At 43.6% G+C, this 25,195-nt stretch overlaps 1 protein-coding gene across 9 annotated transcripts in view; it reads left to right on the top strand.

Moving 5' to 3' along the window:
• Nucleotides 1-3,396: 3,396 nt before the first annotated feature.
• Nucleotides 3,397-25,195, top strand: part of DIS3L (DIS3 like exosome 3'-5' exoribonuclease) — a 40,493-nt gene continuing 18,694 nt past the window's right edge. For 2 of the 9 annotated variants that reach the window (XM_063652301.1, XM_063652305.1), the window contains exons 1-7: nt 3,603-3,875; nt 5,127-5,280; nt 16,262-16,390; nt 18,143-18,278; nt 21,275-21,451; nt 23,531-23,609; nt 24,529-24,708. In XM_063652301.1, the coding sequence (XP_063508371.1) occupies nt 3,737-3,875; nt 5,127-5,280; nt 16,262-16,390; nt 18,143-18,278; nt 21,275-21,451; nt 23,531-23,609; nt 24,529-24,708 (994 nt within the window). In that variant the 5' untranslated portion in view covers nt 3,603-3,736. Of the gene's footprint in view, nt 3,876-3,950; nt 4,314-5,126; nt 5,281-16,261; nt 16,391-18,142; nt 18,279-21,274; nt 21,452-23,530; nt 23,610-24,528; nt 24,709-25,195 lie in introns of those variants that run through there. The other 7 variants (XM_063652303.1, XM_054451849.2, XM_063652304.1 and 4 more) reach the window with 6 other exon arrangements.

The following is a 25,195-nucleotide window of genomic DNA, read 5'->3' on the forward strand; positions in this document are numbered from 1 at the left end:
TGGCCAACATGGTGAAACTTTGTCTCTACTAAAAACACAAAAATTAGCTGGGCATGGTAGCTTGCACCTGTAGTCCCAGCAACTCGGGAGGCTGAGGCAAGACAGTCGCTTGAACCCAGGAGGCAGAGATTGTGTGAGCCAAGATTGCACCACTGCACTCCAGCTTGGGCCACTCTGTCTCAAAAAAAAAAAGAGAGAGAATCCACTGTGGATGCTCCTGGGTCAAAGGCAGCAGCGCTCTGCTGTGAACAGTCCTTCAGGGACCCAAGTTGATGAGGGGCCTGCCATCTCTAATGCTGGCTTTCAAAATCCCCTGGGCATTGGTCTCCAGCTGGTAGAACAGGAAAAGGAGCACGCATGGGAGGTTTTTATGGGCCAGGCCTGGAAATGGTGCCATTATATTCCGCCAACTAGAACTCAGTCACATGGCCACACCTGTGTATCTGCAAGGCAAGCTAGGAAATGTCGTTTATCTATGTGCCCAGAGAAAAAGAGGGCATGGATTTGGCAAACAGAGAGCCAGAACCAGTCTCTGCCACAAGAAATCACATATTTACACTGAAGAGTTGTGATAAAGATTAGAGATGATGTGATGATGTATCCTTGGCCTATGGGGTCATGGAGTTTGGGAAAGACACATCAAATGTGAAAAGAGGTGAGCAGTAGAATGTCCAAGCAGAGACCAGATAGTGGGCTGAGCTGGAGTAGTCACGAGCAACAAAGGTTAAGGTGCTGGCAGAGCAGACTGACTCATTTAGGGATAAGGGATTTGAGCTAGGTCACTCAGGTAGTCACTGATGATGTTCACCAAAGGACTTCAGTGCTCTGCCTTCAGGTCATGAGGTGGCACACACTTCCTGCCCCACCCACCCCTATTGTGTGGTCAATAGGCAGAATTCAAATGTGTCACTTCTGGACTGAGCTTTTAATTGCTGGGATGAGACTCTCTGGGGGACTTTTTTCCTTTGCCAATGACCACAGTCTGTGTTCCAGAGAGGGCCTGCTCCATCAGCCTGGGTCCTGGGAAAGGGCACAGAGCAGAGCCTCTTGGTGCCTAGGCAACATCTTGTCATTTTAAGTCACTGAGATTTTTTTTTTGTTTTTTTTGAGATGGAGTTTTGCTTTTGTTGCCCAGGCTGGAGTGAAATGGCACGATCTTGGCTCACTGCAACCTCCACCTCTCAGGTTCAAGAGATTCTCCTGCCTCAGCCTCCCGAGTAGCTCGGATTACAGGCATGCACCACTACGCCCAGCTAATTTTTGTATTTTTAGTAGAGATGAGGTTTCTCCATGTTGGTCAGGCTGGTCTCGAACTCCTGACCTCAGGTGATCTGCCGTCCTCGGCCTCCCAAAGTGCTGGGATTACAGGCGTGAGCCACCGCACCTGGCCAAGTCACTGAGATTTTTAAAGTTGCATATTACCACAGCATAAACTGGCTTATTCTTACAGGTAAAGACACCTTTTTTCAGGCAAGAGGCATCAGATGGCCTGTGAGGCAAACCAACCAACCAACCAACCAACCAACAAAAAGGCACTCTTGTCCATTTTAGCTCATTAGTTCCAAGAATTAAGGAATCATGCTTTTTAAAACATAATTTATACATTATTGCCAAAATGCAAGCAAAGGAAGTGCTTAATGGACCTTGAATTATTTAAAATACTAATAAAGCCAACTTTCAATAGAACTTCAGACACACTCTCTTCCTTAAAAGATCATTTGTCCCAATTTGAAGAAAGTTTAAAGTTACCAAGTGCTAAAGAGTGATGTTACGGGCATATTAGTATCTAATCAACATCCCCCCCCCCCCATAACCTGGTATAATCAGAAATAAAAGAAAAATGAACATGAGGGAGCTTTTGAGGGAACTGTGGGCAGCTGCCTGGAACATATTTATGTAGGGGACAAATCTGGCAACTTGACTGTCCTCTGGGCTGTCCAGAACTGACCTCCTGAATTAGGGACAGCCTCCTGCACTGCTGGTTGCCTTACAGGCCAGCTCCGTGCTGTTTTCCTAATTCGTGCAATTCTACCTCAGATCTCATTCACATCAGCTCACACTGCAGGGTAACTTGACATGGAAGTACAATGAGTGGGAGATGGTGGCTCTCTTTAATGCATTCCTGTAGAGTGGCAAGAGCCATCCAACAGAGCATCCTCAGTTCTGCCTGCTTCAGCATCACAGGAAGTCTGATGTTTCCAGCCAGCTGGTTGAGCTGCCTTAACTGGAGCTCACCAAGCAGACTATGAAGTCCCTAAATGCAGGACCTGTATTTTACTCATCTCTGAATAACACGGTAATTACTTACGAGCCTGTTTTGAATTCAGTCAGATTCTGGCCTGAATATTGATCCCACTGCTTAATAACTGGGTAACCTTGGCCACTTAACTTCCCTTACCCTGTTTTATAGTCTATAAGATAGGAATGATAATGCCCCACTCCTTTGACTTGTTGTGGAAATTAAATGGGACACGTATACAAAGCTGCTAGTGCAGCTCAAAAGTCTTAGTTGAGTGCTTGGAAGAAGAGTGGATTCTATCCAATCAAGGGTGTGTGATCTCAGAAGAGACTGTGTCCATCTCTTTATCAAGAGCTACAGGCTGGGCGTGGTGGCTCACGCCTGTAATCCCAGCACTTTGGGAGGCTGAGGTGGGAGAATCACTAGAGCCCAGGAGTTTGAGACCAGCCTAGGTAACATAGTGAGACACTTCCATCTCTACAAAAAAAAAGAAAAGAAAAGAAAAAAAAAAGCTAGGCATGGTGGAGAAGATCGCTTGTGCCCAGGAGTTCGGGGGCTGCAGTGAGCCATGATCATGCACTACACCCCCGCCTGAGTGACGCAGCAAGACCCTGTCCAAAAAAAAAAAAAAGTTGTGAATACAAATATGTACGTTTGTGATTGTGTCACAGTGGCAGTTTAAAGGAGAAATCCTTTGCCAGAGGCTGCAAAAGCTATAAAAGTTGGAGTGGAACAGTGCTTCAAGGGAAGAGATTGGTTTTCATTTTATCTGTACTGTTTGATTATATAAGTACATGATAACTTCAACAGGGATACCTAAACAAATAAATAAATTTTAAAAAGAACATGAAAGGCCAGGCGCAGCAGCTCACACCTATAATCCCAACACTTTGGGAGGCCGAAGCAGGGTGGATCGCTTGAGACCAGCCGGGCCAACAGAGCAAGACCTGCCCCCCTCACCCTCCCATCTCTACAAAAAAAGAAAAAAAAATTTTAAAAAGTACATGTAATTTAAAATGAATATAACTTTTTAGAAATGTTCGGCTGGCAGAGTTGCCGGCTTATGTGCTGAGTCTTTTACCTCGTTTGGAGATAGCAACAGCAACGAAGAGAAAACATTTAATTACCCGGTATTAGTATTAATACGGCGGCTCCATTCCCACATGGACCTGGGGGGACAAACAAAGTCTCCTAATCTTGGACAGCTGCGCCCAGCCCTTCTTCACCTGCCGTCCAGGTTTCATCCTAGTCTTCCCTCCGTCTCTGGGGTAGGTCGTTTCCACCCCTCCGCCCCGGTCCAGGCCACTGAGGGAAGGGAAGAAACTGAGGCCGGGAGGGCCGGGCCCCAGCCTGGAGCGTGTAGCTGCGGGCCTCCCCCGGGCGCGGCAGTTACGGCGGTTCCGGAGCCGCGGCGCCCAGGGCCGAGGGGCGGGTCCGAAGCCGCGGCCTTGCCTCCGCCGCGCCCGCCACTCCGCGGCCTCCGGGAGACACGCCGCCATGCTGCAGAAGCGGGAGAAGGTGCTGCTGCTGAGGACCTTCCAGGGCCGCACGCTGCGGATCGTGCGCGAGCACTACCTGCGGCCCTGCGTGCCCTGCCACAGCCCGCTCTGCCCGCAGCCCGCCGCCTGCAGCCACGGTCAGGGCCGGGGCGGGGGCGGGGACGGGGCCGGCGGGAGCGGGCGGCCGCAGTGAGGGGCTGAGCGCGGCCCGGAGGCGGAGCGCCAGCGGCGGGGACACCGAGGCGTAGGCCCCGCGGCCTGCGCCCGCTCGCCGGCCTCACCCCCGGCCCTCTGCCGGTCGGGACCCAGCGGCCCGGGTCCGCGGCTTCCGGGGCGCCCGGGACACCCCGACTGCTCCGCCCTGTCCAATGGGAGGGCCCGAGAGGCCCGCACCCCATGCCGGAGGCCGGGTGGTTTGGCGTCTCAGAGGGGCCCGAGGGCGCGGAAGCCGAGGCCTCCTCCCGCCGCAACCTCGCGCGGTGGAGAAATGGGGAGGTCCCGAGCTGGGAGCCCGCGGGAGCTACCGGCCAGCTGCTGCCGCTGCGAAGCTGACATCGCCTGCTTTGCAGCCACAGGTTTCCTGACCTGCCCGCACTGGTGCCCCAGACTTTTCCCCCAGTGGAGAGCCACTTCACCGTACTTTTGTGAACTCTCTGGGCCCGCACTGGAGCGGAAGGTCACGGGGAAGTTGGACTGGGGACTCTTGGGCCCCAGTCCTTGGTTTCTAGGCCGCAAGAGTGGCCGATAGAACGATGCACGTTACTGGCTTTCTTCCCCCATGGGAGGATGAGCATGGGATGGGGGTCCTTGTCAGCGAATGTGGGGAATCCTCCAAACATTGTGATTAAGGTGAACATTTCAGTTAGAGCTTGGCTAACCAGCTGTCAGTTGCGGGTCTGGTGGAAACCCCACCTCTGCACGGTGCTTGCACGGAGCATTTTCTCTGTTCAGTCTTTCTGGCCCTTGGAAGGCTGCTGAGCACGTGCAGAAGCTTGACACAGAGCCAACTTTAAATTGCTGGGCATCATACACAAGTGGTATAAATATGGGGGTGCTTCATTTGAATGTGTTCGTCAATGATGAGTTAACACTGAAATATTCAGGTTATGCTGAAAATGTGCTTGTTCGTTGTTAAATCAGCCATCCTCTCCGGCACCTCTGGCAACACCATAAACCACGTTGAGCTTGTATTTATCACAGCTTCCAGAAAAATGAGGGTGCTCAATATACCTGAACTTTGGGCCTCTACCAAAGTAGATTTGTCTTTTAAAAACTCCCACCATGGAGTTAAGACTGGTAGTTATTTTGCATGCCAGAGCACCATGACATTTAAATAAACCAGGTTTGAAAACATTGTCTAATCTCTTACATTTTGAATTATGTTTCAGATGGGAAACTCTTGTCTAATGATGTGACTCATTACGTGATCCCAGACTGGAAAGTTGTTCAAGATTATCTTGAGATCCTTGAGTTTCCTGAGTTGAAGGGAATTATTTTCATGCAGACAGCTTGTCAAGCTGTGCAGCATCAAAGAGGCCGGAGGTATACGTTTTGCATTCTTTATTTCTATATGGCATAAGTTTCCCCCACCTTAGAAAAGGTCCCTTGTTGGAGGGGGATGGGAGGAATTCATTATTTTGTCAGAAAGGACTTTTAAAACTAATTTCGTATTCTCTTTGATAGTGAGGAATGCAGTAACATTATTTTATATTTCTGCTCCAACACCTGGCCAAGAGATCTGACTGTAGATCAGTAAACTGCAGTGTCCCCAGTATGTGGGTATTTAAGATTCTAGTGTGAATTGGCTTTTGGCTTGCATTTTTATAGTGGCAGGGTTATTGCTTATTTCTTGTTGATAGTGTGTATTATTTAATCTTATTTATAGATACATTGTTTCAGAAGCATACATTCTTTTCTTGGGGAAAAGAGTACTTTATTTTTAAATTTTAGACTCCTTTATTGGGGATGCAAATTGTACTTGTAATGATTTATTCAATGAAACCAGAAATAGCTTGTTTTATTTTTAGATTACTAGTGTAACTACCAGCCATAGTCATTGTATTTGCTAAACAAAGGCTTTCTAATTGAACCAGTCTAAAATTCTTGCCTTGTACTTAAATGAAGAATAGTTGTCTACGTTTTAAACAAATACTTTAAGAAACGATTTTGCTTCCTTTAATGTTGGGAAAGGTTTATGACTTGAACTTAAGACTATATGGAAATAGCATATTAGAATTATACATCCAACCTCTTAACACTCTAAGTTATTTAATAAGCACCAACTATGCATTTATTCTTTTTTAAAATGTTGTGGTTTCTTCAGGCCTTGGTAATAAAAGATGAAGTGTTTTTATTTGGATATGAAAATGACAAATTGTCCTCTTATTATATGCTCAGTTCAAAAAAAAGTACATTAACCAGGCTGTGTGCAGGTTTTTTCAGATAGAATATTTTTAAATGAGCTTCAAGTTGATTTTGTTCAGACACCAAGATATAGATGTTTATACACATCCAAATTTAAATGCTGCTCCAGGTGTCATATTTCAGTTTCTGCTACTAAAATCAATTTGTTGTTATCATTCGGATTGCTAACACACTGCGAACCTTTTCAACTTCTGTTTTCTAAAATATTTTTAATGTTAAGGATTGTTTTAGAAACCAATTCCTGGGACATTCAAAGACAAAAAGTTGGAATTTAAACGTTTTTTTCCTCCTGAACATTTCAAGAGTAGTTAACTTGATGAAAAACTATTGGTTTTCCACTGCCTTACCATGTCTTTGAATATACTGAATGTGAAAACAAAAGATGAGGAGTTATGAAATAGGGCCATATGATAACACCCTGATTTTGTTCGTTGGGTAAGCACTTTTTAAGCTCTTAGTTCCAGGCCTTGGGGAATAAAAAAAGAAGTCTTTTTTTTTTTTTTTTTTTTTTTTTTTTTTTTTTCTTGAGATGGAGTCTGGCTCTGTCGCCCAGGCTAGAGTGCAGTGGCGTGATTTCAGCTCACGGCTCACTGCAACCTCCACCTCCCAGGTTCAAGTGATTCTCCTGCCTCAGCCTCCTGAGTAGCTGGGATTACAGGTGCATGCCACCACACCCGGCTAATTTTTGTATTTTTAGTAGAGATGGGGTTTCACCATGTTGGTCAGACTTGTCTCGAGATCCTTACCTTATGATCTGCCTGCCTCGGCCTCCCAAAGTGCTGGGATTACAGGCATGAGCCACCGTGCCTGGCCCAAAATAAGTCTTAGTCCCTCTCACAACAAACGTATTGTTTTGCTAGGGTTAGATAGAAGAAACAAGACAGTTATTATGAAGCGCCTTAGACACACGAAGGATAATTTAATGTGGACTATGCAAAGTGCAGAAGTAAACGTGGAGTGGAGCGATTAGGCTGGAAAATCCTTTGGGGGAAATGGATTTGAGACTGGTCTTTAAGGTGTATTACGAGTATGATTGAACAAGAGGAAGAAATCAGCAAATTTGGGACTTGGCACTTTGTTTACCTGTTAAGCAACCAGCAGGTGCATTCAGGTTGACATAGCTAAATGACCCAAATTGTCTGAGCACTAGAAAGTGTCATTTATTGAAGGCTAACTTTCAAATTAATAATAGGCATTGAATACATAAGATCTGGGAGATTTGCTTTATTAATTCAGCCTTCCTAAGTGTTAAGTGTAAGTTATTTGACTTTTTTTAATTGACAGATTAAAATTGTATATATTTGGCCAGGCCCAGTGGCTCATACTTATAATCCCAGCACTCTGGGAGGCCAAGACAGGAGGATAACTTGAGCCCAGTTCAAGACCAATCTGTGCAACATAGTGAGACCCCTGTCTCTATTTAAAAACTTATTTTAAAAAATCATATATATTTATGGTATACAACATGATGTTTTAAAATATGTATACATTGTGGAAAGGCTAAATCAAGCTAATTAGCATATGCATTACTTTATATACTTACCATTTTTTTGGTGATAATTAACTTTTTATATTTAACTGAACTTGGCCTAGCAGAAGCTCTCTAGGGTTTTGTTCATTTAATGTTGGGGAACATTTTGTTTTGTTTTTCAGTTCTTCCTCGGAGATTTTTGAGATGCGAGTAAATAATTCATTTTATCCAGTATGCTTTTAGGAACATTCTTGGTTAGGAAAGTTTTGTCAGTTAATAATCGCTGGTCCCGTCTGGTGTCTGGTATAGGATGCTTTGCTTGTTCCTTTTGACTCCCTCCTGAATTCCTTCTGTATAGCTTCAGAGAGTCTCCATATTTCATGCCTCAGTTTCATGATGGTATATAAGATTGGAATCAGGCCAGGCTGAGTGGCTCACGCCCATAATCTCAGCACTTTGGGAGGCCGAGGCAGGTAGATCACTTGAGGTCAGGAGTTTGATACCAGCCTGGCCAATATGGCGAAATCCTATCACTACTAAAGATACAAAAATTAGCCGGACGACGTGACGCAGGCTAGTAATCCCAGCTACTCAGGAGATGGAGGCAGGAAAATCGCTTGAACCCGAGAGGCGGAGGTTGTGGTGAGCCGAGATCGTGCTACAGCACTCCAGCCTGGGCAACAAGAGCGAGACTCTGTCTCAAAAAAAAAAAAAAAAAAAAAAGATTGGAATCTTAGAATATTATGGTTGGAGAGATCTGAAAGGTCACATGATCTAACTCCCCATCCAGTACCTCAGTGTTCTCAACATAAGTGATATATCAATCTTGTTTCTAAAAGAAAAAAATCCTCCTGGATACCCAGTGTTATTTTCTTCAATTGTTATTTAAATGTGTTTAAACATAAATCTCACATATAAGTCCTCATGTTTAAGTGCTTTAATACAACCCTAGTTTAAGTTAAATAATCAAAGTTACAAAATCAGAAAACTGCAAATGAACATTATTCAACGTGACAGATAACATTGTTTTGCTGAAATGAAATCACCAGAGTTAGGTTTAACAATGGAAAAACATAGCCTTTAATCTGGTTATATTTGTAATAAGATTTCCCATTTTGACTTCAATAATATCAATGCAGAGAATGCTTGTTCTCATAAGTGTATTGCACAGAACAGTATGACTAGTGTCAGGTCTTAAGTCATTCAGGATAATCACATGTTCTGCCATCTAATAATCTTCAAATAAATGCTTATTTAATGAGGAGTCCCCCTGACAACTCTGTAAGGCTGTTTTGTCCACCATATTCATGTGTTCACATGTGTGTTGGTTTATTCAACAAATGTTCACCAAGAGACTATATTTGCCAGAAACTGCTAGCACTGAGGGTACAGTGGCGAACCAAAGCAGACAGAGTCCTGGCAGGATGACAGGCAGTAATCGGGCAATTACACAAACAGATGCAGAACTGCAACGGTGACAAATGCACTGAAGCACAGGGACGGGGCGCCAGGAGTGCCCAGACCACCCAGGGAAGCAAGGAAGGGCTTTTCTGAGGGGGACGCCTAGGTGGAGGTCCAAGGATTGTCATAAACCAGGCAGAGTGGAGGAAAGCTTTCAAGGTAGAGGAAAATGGGGCCCATGGGGCCCATGGGGAGGGGCCTGTGGCACACCCCAGGAGCCGAAAGAATGCCTGGGTGGGATGGAAGGCCTCATGGCCTCAGGGCTGTCAGGGAAAAGTTTTAAGCAAAATGGGATAACATGATCAGATTCCTGTCCTAAAAGGATTAGTCAGCAGTGGTTCACACCTGTAATCCCAACACTTTGGGAGGTGGAGGTGGGTGGATCACCCGAGGTCGGGAGTTGAAGACCAGCCATGCCAACATGGTGAAGCCCCATCACTACAAAAATCCAAAAATTATCTGGGCATGATGGTGGGTGCCTGTAATCCCAGCTACTCAGGAGGCTGAGGCGGGAGAATTGCTTGAACCTGGGAGGTGGAGGTTGCAGTAAGCCAGGATCACGCCATTGCGCTCCCGTCTGGGCAAAAGAGCAAAACTCCATCTCAAAAAAAAAAAAGGGGGATTACTGGGCCAGGTAGAGAAGAGGCCTGGAAAAAAGAAGGGAGGAGGCTTTTGCTTTAGTCCAGATGAGGGAATGTTGGTAGCTTAGAGATAGAAATAGATGTTTCCAAGACCTATTTAATAGGTAAAAATCTATAAAACTTCCTAAGTGTATAAGTAAGAGAATTGAAAACATGTCAACATTGAAACTGAAAACATCATACACAGCCGGGCATGGTGGCTCACACCTGTAATCCTAGCATTTTGATGGGCCAAGTTAGGCGGATTGCCTGGCCTCAGGAGTTCCAGACTGGACAACACGGTGAAACCCCATCTCTACTAAAATACAAAAAATTAGCCAGCTGTGTGTGACGCGCGCCTGTAGTCCTAGCTACTCGGGAGACTGAGACATGAGAATTGCTTGAACCTGGGAGGCGGAGGTTGCAGTGAGCCGGGATCGCTCCACTGCACTCCAGCCTGGGTGACACAGCAAGACTCCATCTCCAAAAATAAATAAATAAATAAAAATGAAAACATCATACACAAATGTTCATGACAACTTTCTTCATCACAGCCAAAACGTGGAAACATCCCAAATGTCCGTTAATTGATTATGGTTAAGCAAAATGTGGACTATCCATATAGGGGAATGTTATTCAGCCATAAGATGGAATGACGTACTGATACATGCTACAACGTGGATAAACCACAAAAACATGCTAAGTGGAAGAAGCCAGCGCACACATAAAAACATCATGTGTTGTATAATTCTATTTATGTAAAATGTCCAGAATAGGTATATCAATAGCGACAGAAAGTAGATTAGTAGTTGCCGGGGGCTGGGGTCAAGGGGAACAGGCAATGACTGCTTAATGGGTGGATACAGGTTTCTTTTCCGAGTGATTAAAATGTTCTGTACAATTAGATTGACGGTGATGGTTGCATAACTGTGACTATACTAAAAACCACTGAACTGTATGTGTTTTAAGGGCAAATTTTATGGTATGTGAATTATATCTCAATAAAGCTGCTCTTTTTAAAAATCTCTAGAACTAGTGATAGATTTAGGTATGTGAGATGGCGGGGAAGGTGGGGTCAAGGATATCACTGAGGTTTCTGGCCTACATGACTGGATGGAGAGAGGGAACGCTAGAGGAAGCCTGGGGGCAGGGGAGTCAAGGTCGAGAGTTTGAAGTGTCTCTGGGGCATCTGAGAGGGCCACACTGACGCCAAATGGCAGTGCAGTTAGAAGGCAGTCGTTCAGATGGCCCCAAATGTACTCCATAAAAATGTTTTGTGAGTATTGTCTAATATAAATGGCAATATAAACTTGTAGAAAACTCAATGGTGTCTGAAGGTAAGTCTGTGAGACCCTACCTGGGTTCTGCAAAATCCAGGTGGTGAAATACATTTAGTACAGAATTCACTTTGTAGGTCTTTCCACTGGTGTGGGACTCCCACTTCCAATCCTTAGAGAGAACAGTCAGCAGCGGAAAGGGATGTTGCATCTGTAGGTAAGGTCACCACTGAATAAAAATAGTAAAAAAAATCAACCTAAAGAAGGTAGATTTAACTGCCCCTCTAAGAAATTGCTTAAACATTAAGATGATGGAGTTTTAGAAAACATCCAAGCCAGTCCAAGGAACTAAGATTTTTCTGTAAGAGTTGAATTTATATTTATTTATTTATTTATGAGAAGGAGTCTCGCTCTGTCACCCAGGCTGGAGTACAGTGGTGCCATCTCAGCTTACTGCAACCTCTGCCTCCTGGGTTCAAGCGGTTCTCCTGCCTCAGCCTCCTGGATAGCTGGGAATACAGGCACCCACCACCATGCCTGGCTAATTTTTGTATTTTTAGTAACGACAGGGTTTTGCCAACTTGGCCAGGCTGGTCTCAAACTCCTGACCTCAAGTGATCCTCCCGCCTCGGTCTCCCAAATTGCTAGGATTACAGGCATGAGCCACCACGCCTGGCCTGTACTTGACTATCTGAAACCATTGTTCTCCTGTCATTCGGGTCGAATTTGCTTAAGGCACATGGTGCTGTTTGCTGACTCCATGCAGTATATTCATCTGTCTAGTCCCATCATATGCACTACAAAATCCTGACTAGCAAAAAATATGACTATATCATATGTATGCGCTATTAAATTATAACTGTAAGCCCACATGTCTACAAGCAAACCCGACTGTCACACTCAGAGTGATTCGCTGTTTGTTTCCTGCTTTCTGCATTAATATTCTTTTGCTGTTTGTTCATTTGTTTTATCTGGCTGATAGGTAGCTGACAAATGGAAGCTTGCACTAAAAGTCTAAGAAAATGTATATGGGAGTGAAACTTAAAATTGAGAACATTTTTTAAGTGATGTATTTTTCTAAATATTAGGAAGGATTGTCATTACTCTAATCTGGTAGTAACCCCTGGGTCTGGCTTGTGGCAGGCACATCAGTATTTGCATAGAACAGAATTCAAGAATCCCTGGGTCTGCACGGTGGCTCATGCCCAGCACGTTGGGAGGCCGAGGCAAGAAGATTGCTTGAGCTCAGGAATTTGAGATCAGCCTGGCTAACATAGTGAGACCCTGTCTCAATACAAAAAAACAAAAAAATTAGCTGAGTGTGGTGGCCTGCATCTGTAGTCCTAGCTACTTGTGAGGCTGAGTTGGGAGAACACTTGAGCCTGAGAGTTTGAGGCTGCAGGGAGCCATGATCGCGCTGCTGCTCTGCAGCCTGAGTAACAGAGTGAGTTCCTGTCTCAAAAAAACAAAAGCAAAAACAAAAACCCTGGGTCTGAAGTGAAGGTGTGAAAACAAATGCAGTGATGTCTGTGAAGCTTAGCAAAAGGCAGCGGGGCTCTGGAAATGTCACTTTATTCAGGGGCATTATTATCCTGCACTTGGATCACTGTTATCATGTAGGGCTGTGCATTCATCTGTTCATTTGGAAAGCATTGATTCAGCACCTGGGGGTAAAGCACTGAAGTAAAGCCTTACTGTCTGCTGTCTCGCACGTTCCGCCCTGCTCTCGTCTCTTGGGCCCTTTGTCTCCACTCACTCTTATTCATCCTTCAGAGCTCATGGGTCACCTACTCCAGGAAGCCTTCCCATCCCTCCCATCTTCTCCTTTCAAGCACTTATCCCACTGAAATGGGTGGTTCTGTGTTATGTTTGGTTTGTTTTTGCCAAGTAGCATAGCTTTATTTTAAATTGTGGTAAAATGTACATACATAAAATTGTCATTTTAACTATTTTTAAGTGCACAGTTCAGGGGCATTAAAAACATATGCCTTGTTGTCAGCCATCACCAACATCTGTCTCCAGAACTTTTCATCTGTCCTAACTGAAACTCTATACCCCTTAAACACTGTCTCCCCTCCTTGGCCCCTATTCTGCTATTCTACTTTCCATCTCTATGAATTTGACTACCCTTGGTACCTCATGTAACTGGAATGACACAGTGTTTGTCCTTTTGTGAGTGGCTTATTTCACTCTGCATAATGTGTCAAGGTTCATCCATGTTATAGCATGTGTTGGAACTTTCTTCCTTTTTAAACGTGAATAATATATTCCACATTTTGTTTATCATCCATTGATAGATTGCTTCCACCTTTTGCCTATGTACTGTGAGTAGTGTTGCTATGAACATAGGTATACAAATGTCTGTTTGAGTCCTTGCTTTCAATTTGGGTATATACCCAGAAGTGGGATTACTGGATCGTATGGTATGTCTATTTTTCCTTTCTTTGCTGCAGACATGGGGCACTGCCCTATCTATGCTGTAGGACACTATTCAGATGCAGAGAATGTCTAGTTGCAGTGGATGTCTAGTTGGTGTTCCCAAGGGCATTCAGTGCAGCAGCCCTTACCTCCCCCAGCAGACCTGGCACATAGAAGCAAAAATTTGTTAAATGAAGGATGCTTAGCAAGGGAGATCATTTGTAAGCAAATAACTACAGTAAGTTCAAGTGCTTTGTAATGATGCACAAAATATGATGGTAGGTAAAGGGAACAAAAACTTCTAGGGGACAAAGTCAGGAAGAACAGGCAATATTTTTTCAATGTTTTCTCTGAAATAACAAATTGCAGATGTTTATGAAATCTCTCCAAAAATTGCTCATATTACTTAACAAATAAGTGCTCATTCTTAAAATTCTTAGCATTACCAAAATGTGTAAGGCAGAAAGTGAAAGCCTGCCCACACTATTAACAGTGTGGTATAAACTCTTCTAAGAGGCGTTTAAAATAAGTTTTAAATGTGTCTTTATCCAGGCATGGTGGCTTACACCTGTAATCCCAACACTTTGGGAGGCCAAGGCAGGAGGATCACTTGATACTAGGAGTTCGAGATCAGCCTGGGCAACAGGCAAGACCCTGTCTCTACAAAAAAAATTCAAAAATTAGCGGAGTGTGGTGGGGTGTGCCTGTAGTCTCAGCTACTCGGGACACTGAAGTGAGAGGATCATCTGAGCCCAGGAGTTTGAGGCTGCAGCGAGCCATGATCGTGCCTGGGTGACAGAGTGAAACCCTGTCTCAAAAAAATAGGGTCTTTGTGAAAGTGGGAAAATTACTGATATAATATGTTCTACGCATCTTGAAGGGTGAGGGAACAGCTTTTGTTTGTACAAGTGGAATTCTGTTAAGAAAAGCTGCCATTCACAGAAATGAAACTGAATCGCTTTGTTTATTAAGATATTTTATGGCTGGGCATGGTGGCTCATGCCTATGATCCCAGCACTATGGGAGGCCGAGGCGGGTGGATCACCTGAGGTCAGGAGTTTGAGACCAGCCTGGCAAACATGGTGAAACCCTGTCTCTACTAAAAATACCAAAATTAGCTGGGCGTGGTGGTGGGTGCCTGTAATTCGGAGAATCACTTGAACCTGAGAGGCGGAGGTTGCGGTAAGCCGAGATCATGCCACTGCGCTTCAGCCTAGGCAACAGGGTGAGACTCCATCTCAAAAAAAAAAAAAAGATATTTTATAAGTTGCTATTTATGATTCTTTTCACAGTGACTCAAAATTAGAATGACTAAGAAAATAAAATCTATTTCTTGTTTTCTAATAAAGTGTAAGACCACACAGATTGGTGGTCAGTGTTTATGTATTTAACAAGATTCATTGGGGAGTTCTGCCTTTGGTTCAGCAAAAAGACTTCATTTTTAAAACTTTATGGTGGCAGGCTGGAGATGCAGAAGAAAGGGTACAAATGTTATTATATTAAAAGACATGTTAAATCTGATTTAATATGAATCCATTTTTATTTTATTTTTATTTTGTTAGAGACAGGGTCTCATTCTGTTCCCCAGGCAGGAGTTCAGTGGCACAATCATAGCTCACTGCTGCCTCAGACTCCTGGGCTTAAAGGACCCTCCTGCCTTAGCCTCCCGAGTAGCTGGAACTACGTACCACCGTGCCCAGCTAATTTTTGTATTTTTAATTTGTGTAAAGATGGGGTCTTGCTACGTGGCCCAGGCTGGTCTCCAACTCCTGGGCTCAAGCGATCCTCCTTCCTCAGCCTCCTAAAGTGCTGAGATTACAGGCATGAGCCACCACACCCAGCAAATTCTTCTTTAAATAAGCAGTTGACTCCCTTTAACATAACTGAGTGTTTTCTGTAATTTTATATTATCCAGACTATTGAAAAGCACCTTTTTAGAAACTGACCCATAGGAGACTTGATGTTTGATTTGTGGCTTCAGCCAGCATTGTGGGAAGGATCTTTTTTGTTGTTGTTTTTTGAGACAAGGCCTCACTCTGTAACCTAGGCTGGAATGTAGTAGCGCAGTCACAGCTCACTGCAGCCTTGACTTCCCAAGCTCAAGCAATCTTCCCACCTCAGCCTCCCAAGTAGCTGGGACTACAGGTGCACGCTACCACGCCTGGCTAATTTTTGTATTTTTTGGTAGATACAGGGTCTCCCTATGTTGCCCATGCTGGTATTGAACTCCTGGCCTCAAACCATCCTCCTTCCTCAGCCATGGGAAGGATCTCTTGATGGACAAAACCTTAAAACTTTCTGTTAGTTGTCTGACAGATGAGGCTAGCTCTCATTTATGTAAATCAGGGTGGCTGCATAAATAAAATTCACAGATAAATCCCCAAACTTATTTACCTTACATGTTCTTTTCTAGGGCTGCCAGCAAAAAGTCAGATGTATTAATGCTTAATGACATTTATAGAACAAAGTGAGGTCCAAAAATAAAGTGCTAAACTCTCTGCTTGGCTCCATGCACTCAGGCTCTGAAGAAGGAGCTAGGCAGGGTAAGGCAGTAGAATTACATAATAAAATGGCTGGAAGTCTCTGAAGGGGAAAGGAGAGAGAAGGAGTGTAATTGATCTGCAAACTAATTAACTAGGCCCTGCCCAAGCACCTTCTAGCAGGCAAAATCGAGAAACAATAGCAGCTGGATAGGACTGAGCACACTGAGACCAATATAAATACATGTTCTTCAGGTTTAAAGTAATCAATCTTTTGCTCTAAAATACCCCATCCTTTTTTGATCCTTAGCAAGAGATAGCAGTGGATGAGTACCTGCTTTGTTAGATTGATTTTTCTCCTCCGTGTCACAGACAGTATAACAAACTGCGAAACCTGCTGAAGGATGCGCGTCATGATTGCATTCTCTTTGCCAATGAATTCCAGCAATGCTGCTATCTGCCACGGGAAAGAGGAGAGTCCATGGAGAAGTGGCAGACCAGGTATGGCCCTGACTTGCTGCTGTTTTCACACCGTCGTCTTCTTTCATTTCCTCATCATTGGCTGTTTGGGAGTTGATCTAAATAGTCTGCTAGAACAAACCAACAATTATTCTGGAACCATGATTAACACCGAAATGCTTACCATGTCAATATTTCAGATATATCATTTGAATATATAACTGATACATTTTTAAAAAATTGCAGCGAGGAAGATATAGGTACCCAGAATATGTTTGCCCCAGACCCTAGCAGCTATCAGGATAATTCCAGTGACCTAGAAGTCATAACTTTAATGCATGTATGTATGGAGAAGGCAGAAGAGCTCCTTTTTTGTTTTTTTATTTTTTTTAATTTTTTTTTTGAGACAGGGTTTTTTGCTCTGTCACCCAGGCTGGAGTGCAGTGGTATGATCACAACTCACTGCAGCCTTGACCTCCCAAGCTCGAGTTATCCTCCCACCTCAGCCTCCCAAGTAGCTAGGAACACAGGCCAAGTAGCTGCCACCACACTCGGCTAATTTTTGTATATTTTGTAGAAATGGGGTCCCATTATGTTGCCCAGGCTGGTCTTCAGTTCCTGGGTTCAAGCGATCCACTTGTCTTGGTCTCCCAAAGTGCTGGGATTATAGATGTCAGCCACTGTGCCCGGCCAGGCTCCTACTCCCAGTCTTATTAAACTAAAACTGGTCATTTAATTCTGAAAAAGCTGCTTCAGGAAATACAGTGTCCTGATTTAAGTCTGCTGAAAGCAGAGCCTAAAGCAAGTCCTTGAGTGTGGAGTGTTTATGTGGAAAGCAATTCCCAGAAGCAGGAGTGAGGAGGCAGGGAGAGTAAGATGGAGATGGAGATGGAGGGAAGGTGGTGAAGGATGTGCTGCTGCTGCGGGAAACGAAGGCTCCATCAGTGCTGCTGAGGAGCCACATGGAATGTGCCTCAGAAGTTACCTTGAAAGCTGGGCATGGTGGCTCACGCTTATAATCCCAGCACTTTGGGAGGCTGAGGCAAGAGGATCAGGAGTTCAAGACAAGCCTGGATAACATAGTGAGACCCCCATCTGTACAAAAAGTTAAAAATTAGTCGGGGATGGTGACGTGCATCTGTAGTCCCAGCTACTCAGGCTGAGGCAGGAGGATCACTTGAGCCTGGGAATCGAGGTTGCAGTGAGCCATTATTCACCACTGCATTCCAGCCTAGGCGACAGAGTAAGACTCTCTCTCAGTCAGTCAATCCAGTCCTGCACACAGTTCTCCAGACCTGTTTCCCAGTTCTCTGTTTCCCAGTTCCAGTTCTTTTTTGGAAGATTTCCAGGCATTTCACATGGTTCCATATCAGACCCTATTGGATTATGATCTTCAGCTACTTGCACCTTAGTTTTTCTCTTAGCCAAAGACTTGCTTCTTCATCTTTTAAGCCTCACATAACATAGTTTGTCATCTTGTGTGCTGCCCCAGTTAAACGGTGTAAAAGATGGCAGAGCCTCATGGTTTCTAGGCCATATCAAGAAATGAAAGTGGTTGCAGTGGTGGTTGGATGTCTTAGGGAAGAGAAATCAGGTTCTTTCTGGTTCATATTTGTATCCCCCAGAGCACCCAGCCCAGGGCTTCTTTATAAAGGATACTCCAGAAGTATTTGTTGAATGAATGGTTATCTGTATAGACCAAAGAATAGCAAATTAAAAGCCAGATGTGAAATTCTGAACAAGAGCTTGTGTTTGTCTGCCCGGGGAGAGCTCACGTGCACTTTGCTTTTCCAGGAGCATATACAATGCAGCTGTTTGGTACTATCATCACTGCCAGGACAGGATGCCGATTGTTATGGTGACGGAAGATGAAGAGGCAATTCAGCAGTATGGAAGTGAAACAGAAGGAGTATTCGTGATTTCTTTCAAGGTATTTCCAGATGTTGTATATGTATGAGTGCTCATTTTTTAAGTGGTACCCATAAGGCTCTAGATCCCTTTGGTAACACAGAAAAGAGAAAAGAGGAATAGACGTTAAGTTCCATTTTGGCCAGGCGTGGTGGCTCATGCCTATAATCCCAGCCCTTGGGAGGCCGAGACGGGAAGATCACTTGAGCTTAGGAGTTCAAGACCAGCTGGGCAATCTAGTGAGACCCTATCTCTACAGAAAAAAGAAAAAAAAAAATATATATATATATAAAATATATATACATTTTTATATATATGTTAAAATATATATATATACATTTTATATATATATAAAATGTATATATATATGTGTGTGTGTATATATATATAAAATATATATATATATGTCTCCAAGCATGGTGGCACACACCTGTAGTCCCAGCTACTCAAGAGGCTGAGATGGAAGAATCACTTGAACCTGGGAGATGGAAACTGCAGTGAGCCATGAACACACCACTGTACTAATGCCTGGGTGACAGAGCAAGACCCTGTCTCAACAAATGAAGTTCTACTTCTTCATTATGGCCCAACTATTTAATGTTGGCTTTCACAAATTCAGACCAACTTTGACTATAAGGCCCACAGCATCTAATACCAGCCAAGTAAACGCCTACTGACAGTAAACTAACATTTATAACTATAACAGTAATAGTAATGGTGATGATGATGATAATAGGTTGAATAAAATTGCCAATATTGTCGACCTATAAAATGGCAGTGTGATGTGGTTCTACCTAATGGTAATAACCAACACATCTATGCCAGCCACTTTTCTGTGTGTATTATTTCATTTAATTCTTGCAACAACCCTATGAGGTAGGTATTATAATTTAATCTTATTGGTAAGGAAATGGAAACATAGAAAGGCTAAGTAACTTGTTCAAAGTCACACAGTAGAAAATGGTAGGGCTATGATTAAAATCCAGGCAGTCGGACCCCAAAGCTCTTAGCCACCATGCTATACTGCCTTCCAAGTTATTTTTCTGAAAATACACATGAAACAAACTGTCTTAAAGGCCAGTCTTTTTTTTCAACTGTTCCTCACTCTTCCCCACTTGTGAATGTTCATAGGGGTTAATAGGGATAAATGAAAGGGTTGAGATGTGATATTATTTACGTGAATGCTGTCAGATCTGCTTGGTACAGATCTCAGACAGGAGCGGCATTATCAGTGACCATTTCTTTGGGCTGTCTCAGCAACGCAGTTCTTCCTATCTCTTAGTTACCTTTTGTGAGAGTAGGATGACTGTTAATCTCTCAACAGATCGCTGGTTGCTTCTGTCTGCCCAGCTGGTCAATTAGGTTTCACTTGTTGATATCACTTTTTGGTGCCGAAACTAGAATAAGGCCCTGTATTACCTCTGTCAGTTTATAGAAAGTCTAGTTGGGTTTTGAATTGCAGATTCTATAAGGGTTCCCAGGTGCATATATTGCTAAAGATTTGCCAATAGAATTTTCTTGGCCCTGCTATAAAAAAGTGCTCTGGCATGCCAGAGAATTCCAGGGGCGCTGGATATTAATGGCAGTGTCACTTGTTTTTTCTGTTGCAATACATCATGTCTTGTTCCTGCAGAAGACAGTTGACTAAAAATTACATTTTTCTACTTTTTGTGAAAATTACTTTTCTTTGTAGTCCAGTGGTATAGTAGTTTTATTTTCTATAGCGTTTCTCAAGAAAACTGTGTGACCAAGGGCTTCATAGAGGTGAATGATAGTAGAAAAAAGAGATATTGTGAAGTTCAGTTGAGAGGGAAGCCTAGAATTCTCTGTGGGGACTTGAAGTTAGATGGAGAAGAGCCAAGATGATAAATCCCTCTTGAAGAGGTGGTTCATAATAACAAAGTGTAGTGTTGATAAGTGATAAGTGACCATAGAATTGGGGCACTGACATTAGCACAGACAGAATTTCTGGAAGGAGTAGGGAAAGAAAGGAAGCAGTTTGAACAGGACTCTGAAATTAGTGAGAGAAATGCTGGAGTTGACAGAAAGTATAACCTGTTTTCTTTTCAATTTGAGAACAGAGAATGTGCTAGACTCTACCCCTCAGACTTAAAGTTGAGTTAAAATACATAAAAAAGACAAGAATGGCCTGTCACAGTGGCCCACGCCTGTAATCCAGCACTTTGGAAGGCTGAAGCAGGTGGATCACTTGAGCCCAGGAGGTCAAGGCTACAGTGAGCCAAGATCACGCCACTTGTACTCCAGCATGGGCAACAGAGCAAGACCAGTGAGCCAAGATCATGCCACTTGTACTCCAGCATGGGCAACAGAGCAAGACCCTGTCCCTTAAAAAAAAAAAGACAAGAATGTACACATATTGCTGGGCACAGTGGCTCACGCCTGTAATCCCAGCACTTCGGGTGGCCAGGGCAGGAGGATCACTTGAGTCCAGGAGTTTGAGACCAGCCTGGGCAACATAGTGAGACCTCATCTCTACAAAAAATAAAAAAATTAGCCATGTGTGGTGGCATGCGCCTCTAGTCCCAGCCACTTGTGGGGCTGAGGTGGGAGGATTGCTTAAGGCAGGGGGAGGTCAAGGCTGCAGTGAGCCAAGATCACGCCACTGCATCCAGCTTGGGCTACAGAATGAGGCCCTGTCTCAAAAAAAAGTACATATAGGCCATTGTCTGCAGCAATTAGATACACATAAAGACAGGCTGCCTGGACATGTGCAGGTGTGTAGTGTGTGTGGAGAGAAAGAGACTTGAAAGCACAAAGTAGCCTAGGAAGTGGAAGTGTTCCACGGTGGAGTGGCTCTCCTGGGGCTCATTTGGCAGGCTCAGGGGTTAATGTGGTAGTAGAGAATGAAGGGTGGAGTGAGGCTCAGGAAGTCCTGCTCACTGAGCACCCCTTCAAAACGGCAGGCCAGCAATTCCTAGTCAGGAGTTTCTGTCATAGTACCATGATGAAGAATCAGTACCTTCTGACCATGATTCTCTGTGCCTTTATTAAATACAGAATTACCTGGACAATTTCTGGCCTGATTTAAAAGCTGCCCACGAGCTTTGTGATTCTATCCTTCAGTCTCGACGGGAGAGAGAGAATGAGAGTCAGGAGAGCCATGGAAAGGAGTATCCAGAACATCTTCCCCTGGAAGTGTTAGAAGCTGGGATTAAATCTGGACGGTATATCCAGGTGAGGGTGGTAATTTAGAATGTGTCAGGGCTGGGCACGGTGGCTCACGCCTGTAATCCCAGCACTTTGGCTAAGGCTGATAGATTGCTTGAGCCCAGGAGCTGGAGACCAGACTGGGCAACACAGTGAAACCCTGTCTCTAGAAACAAATTTTAAATTAGCCAGGCGTGGTAGTGTGCACCTGTACTCCCAGATTACTTGGGAAGTTGAGGCAGGAGGATCACTTCAGCCTGGATGGTTGAGGCTGCAGTGAGCCATGATTGTACCACTGCACTCCAGCCTGGGTGACAGTGAGAACCTGTCTCAATTAAAAATAAAATAAAATAAAATAAGAATCTGTCAGGACCAGCCAGTATGTTTTCTCCTCTTCTTACTGCGTGCTGTCACAGGCCTCTGATTTCACAGGCTGCAGACAAGATGGGCATGAGTAAGTCAGGGCTGTAAGTGTTTCAGGTGGCTTGGGAGTCATTCTTTCCATAGACACTGATTGCCCAGCTTGAAGCTACTCTGCGATGATGTCCTTAATTCTGTTGCATATTGGACATCATACAAGCAGACTGTGAAAGTCGCCTGGTAAATGCCTCCTGTCACTAGAAAAAAACATATCTCTTTGAATCAAGGTCTGGAGGTTTGGTGATGTTGTAAAATTGGTGAAATTTAGCTTCGTTCCTCCTTTGCCATTTTTTTCTCTGCCCCTTTCAAGGACCTCTTTGTGATCCTCCCAGGACCCTAGAACCCAGATGCTGTCAGGGTCTTGGGAAGGAATCAGATACAATTTTTATTCAGATTTCAACAGTTTTATATACACTCATTTATGTGTGTATGTGTGTGTAGCTCTATGCAGTTTTATCACATGCATAGATTTGTGTATCCACCACCATAATCAAGATGCAGAATTGTTCTATCGTGGATTTTGCATTTCTAATGAGCAACTCAGTAGATTGTCAGCCACAATCTAAGAACATCACTCCAAAGCCCCTCCCTAAAAGTGTGGGGATTTTAAATGAGTATGCCTTAGAGAGGCTAATGTTTCCAACTTAGTAGCAAAGTTTATGGCATTCTTGGGAGGACTTTTTTTTAAATTTTAATTTAATTTAATTTATTTTTTATTTTTTTGAGACGCAATCTCGCTCTATCACCAGGATGGAGTGCAGTGGTGCAATCTCAGCTCACTGCAACCTCTGCCTCCCAGGTTCAAGTGATTCTTCTGCCTCAGCCTCCTGAGTAGCTGGGATTACAGGTACACGCCACCATGCCCAGCTAATTGTTGTATTTTTAGTAGAGACAGGGTTTCACCATGTTGGCCAGAATGGTCTCGATCTCTTGACCTCGTGATCCACCCACCTCAGCCTCCCAAAGTGCTGGGATTACAGGCGTGAGCCACCGTGCCTGGCCCCTGGGAGGTTATTTTGAGATAGAAGATTTTCAAAAGACTACTCATCAGTTACATAAGATAGAGCCTGGTACTTTCAGCACTTTGTATAGCTAAGAGTAGTTCAAAATGATGGTATTTTTCTCCAAAGAAAATAAACCTTAGTGATTAATATTATTCCTACCCTCGCATGGTGTCTCATGCCTGTAATCCCAGCACTTTGGGAGGCCGAGGTGGATCACAAGGTCACGAGTTCAAGACCAGCCTGACCAACATGGAGAAACCCTGTCTCTACTAAAAATACAAAAAATTAGCTGAGCGTGGTTGTGGGTACCTGTAATCCCAGCTACTTGGGAGGCTGAGGCAGGAGAATTGCTTGAACCCGGGAAGCAGAGGTTGCAGTGAGCTGAGATTGTGACACTGCACTCCTGCCTGGGTGACAGAGCAGGACTCCATCTCGAAAAAAAGAAAAAAAAAAAGTGTATATGTGTGTGTGTATATATATGTGTGTGTGTGTGTGTGTGTGTGTGTACATCTCGAAAAAAAGAAAAAAAGTGTGTGTGTGTGTATAATTCCTAAAGGGATCACAAACCTTAAAAGAATATTATGGGGATGTTTTCACATAATTTTAAAAACTGGACCTTTTGGAGATAAACCAGGCGGGAAAGAACATTTTTCACATTGATTTTTTTAAATTATGATTTTAGGGAATTCTGAATGTCAACAAACACAGAGCCCAAATAGAAGCTTTTGTTCGACTTCAAGGAGCCAGCAGTAAAGATTCAGGTTCAGTATAAACCTTACATAAATTTCCATACTCCTTTTTTATTCTGACGTTATACAATGAAGAAAGCAAAGTTGAAATTGTCATGTTATATGTGCCCTGTTATGTATGCCTACATACATTGGGTATGTGGGATTGTGGCGGGGGGTGGTTCCCCTAGCTTTTTGTCTATAATTTCTGATTTTATTGCAATAAATTTAAACTACAACACAGAGAAGCAAAGTAACTTGCCCAGGGTAACACACCTGGTAAGTGGTGGAGTTGAATTTGTAGCCAAGGCAGTTTGGCTGTGATTTTAACATATTACTCTGTGTTGCCTCAATGTGCTATATTGCTTTATTGGAGTAAATTTTTTTTTAAGTAATAAAAATGAAAAAATGTGTAAATAAGTTGTATCACAATCAGGTGTAGTTCTTAGTTCTGTAATGACAGGGTGAAAAAGAAACCCTGCTAGTCAAAGGAGCATGGCTGGGTCAAGAGAGAATGAGAAACTGGCTTTCTTCGGGCCCTTGCTCGTCAGCATTCTCCCTGTCGGTTCTGCCCTATCTATAGTTCCTCAGCCCACTGACCACTCCCTTGGCTGTGTTGGATCCTAAAGGTGTTTGACAGAAGTCCAGCATAGGCTCACACAGTTGCATGCAGGGAACTAATACCTTATTAAAAGGTGGTGAGAGGGGTGGGGATATTTTTTTAAAAGATGATTGAGGGTGGCACTCATGAAAGCTCAGTATACGGTATGACATGGTGCCAGCAATTCTTCATTCCTAGCCTGCAGAACAAAAGTTTGACTCTACCTTTGAAAGAAAGAAGCTTTACCTGCAGGAGTGCTGATTAGACTTCGAGTATATCATGCGCAGAATGCCTCACTGGTGTGCCATTCCCTTGGCTTTATGGTTGTTTTCTGTGCTGCCCCAAACACAGATTTAGTCAGTGACATCCTAATCCACGGGATGAAGGCTCGAAACCGCTCAATTCATGGAGATGTGGTAGTTGTGGAGCTGCTCCCTAAAAATGAATGGAAAGGAAGAACTGTAGCCCTGTGTGAGAATGACTGTGACGACAAGGCTTCGGGCGAGTCCCCAAGTGAGCCCATGCCTACAGGTGAGCCAGCTGGAGAGCCACTCCGATGTCCATTTTTCTTGTGGAATTATATTTGTCTTCTCTTTAGCAATCCAGAAATACTGCCCTTATTTTATTTATTTATTTAAATTGACAAAAACTGTATTGTGTATAATATGATGATTTTTGTGTATTTACTGTGTATAATATACTATGATGTTTTGATATAATGCATTGGAGAATGCTAGACTGAGCTAATTAACCTATGCATTAACCTCACTATGTGGTGAAAACACTTAAGATCTACTCTCTTAGCAATTTTCAAGAATACAGTACATTGTTATTAACTATAGTCACAGGTTGTACAATAATAGTTCCTAACACGAGATATAGTCTCTTCCCCTCCATTATCAGTTTTCCCTCTCTGCAGGTTTATTTGACTCTCATCAGCACCCAAATATGCTGTAATGGCTTCCATCTTAAAATCAAACCAAAAATCCTCTCTGAGTCCCACGTCCCTTCCAGCTGC

The sequence above is a fragment of the Pongo pygmaeus genome, chromosome 16 (assembly GCF_028885625.2).
Source record: "Pongo pygmaeus isolate AG05252 chromosome 16, NHGRI_mPonPyg2-v2.0_pri, whole genome shotgun sequence".
NCBI classification, from domain to species: Eukaryota; Metazoa; Chordata; class Mammalia; order Primates; family Hominidae; genus Pongo; species Pongo pygmaeus.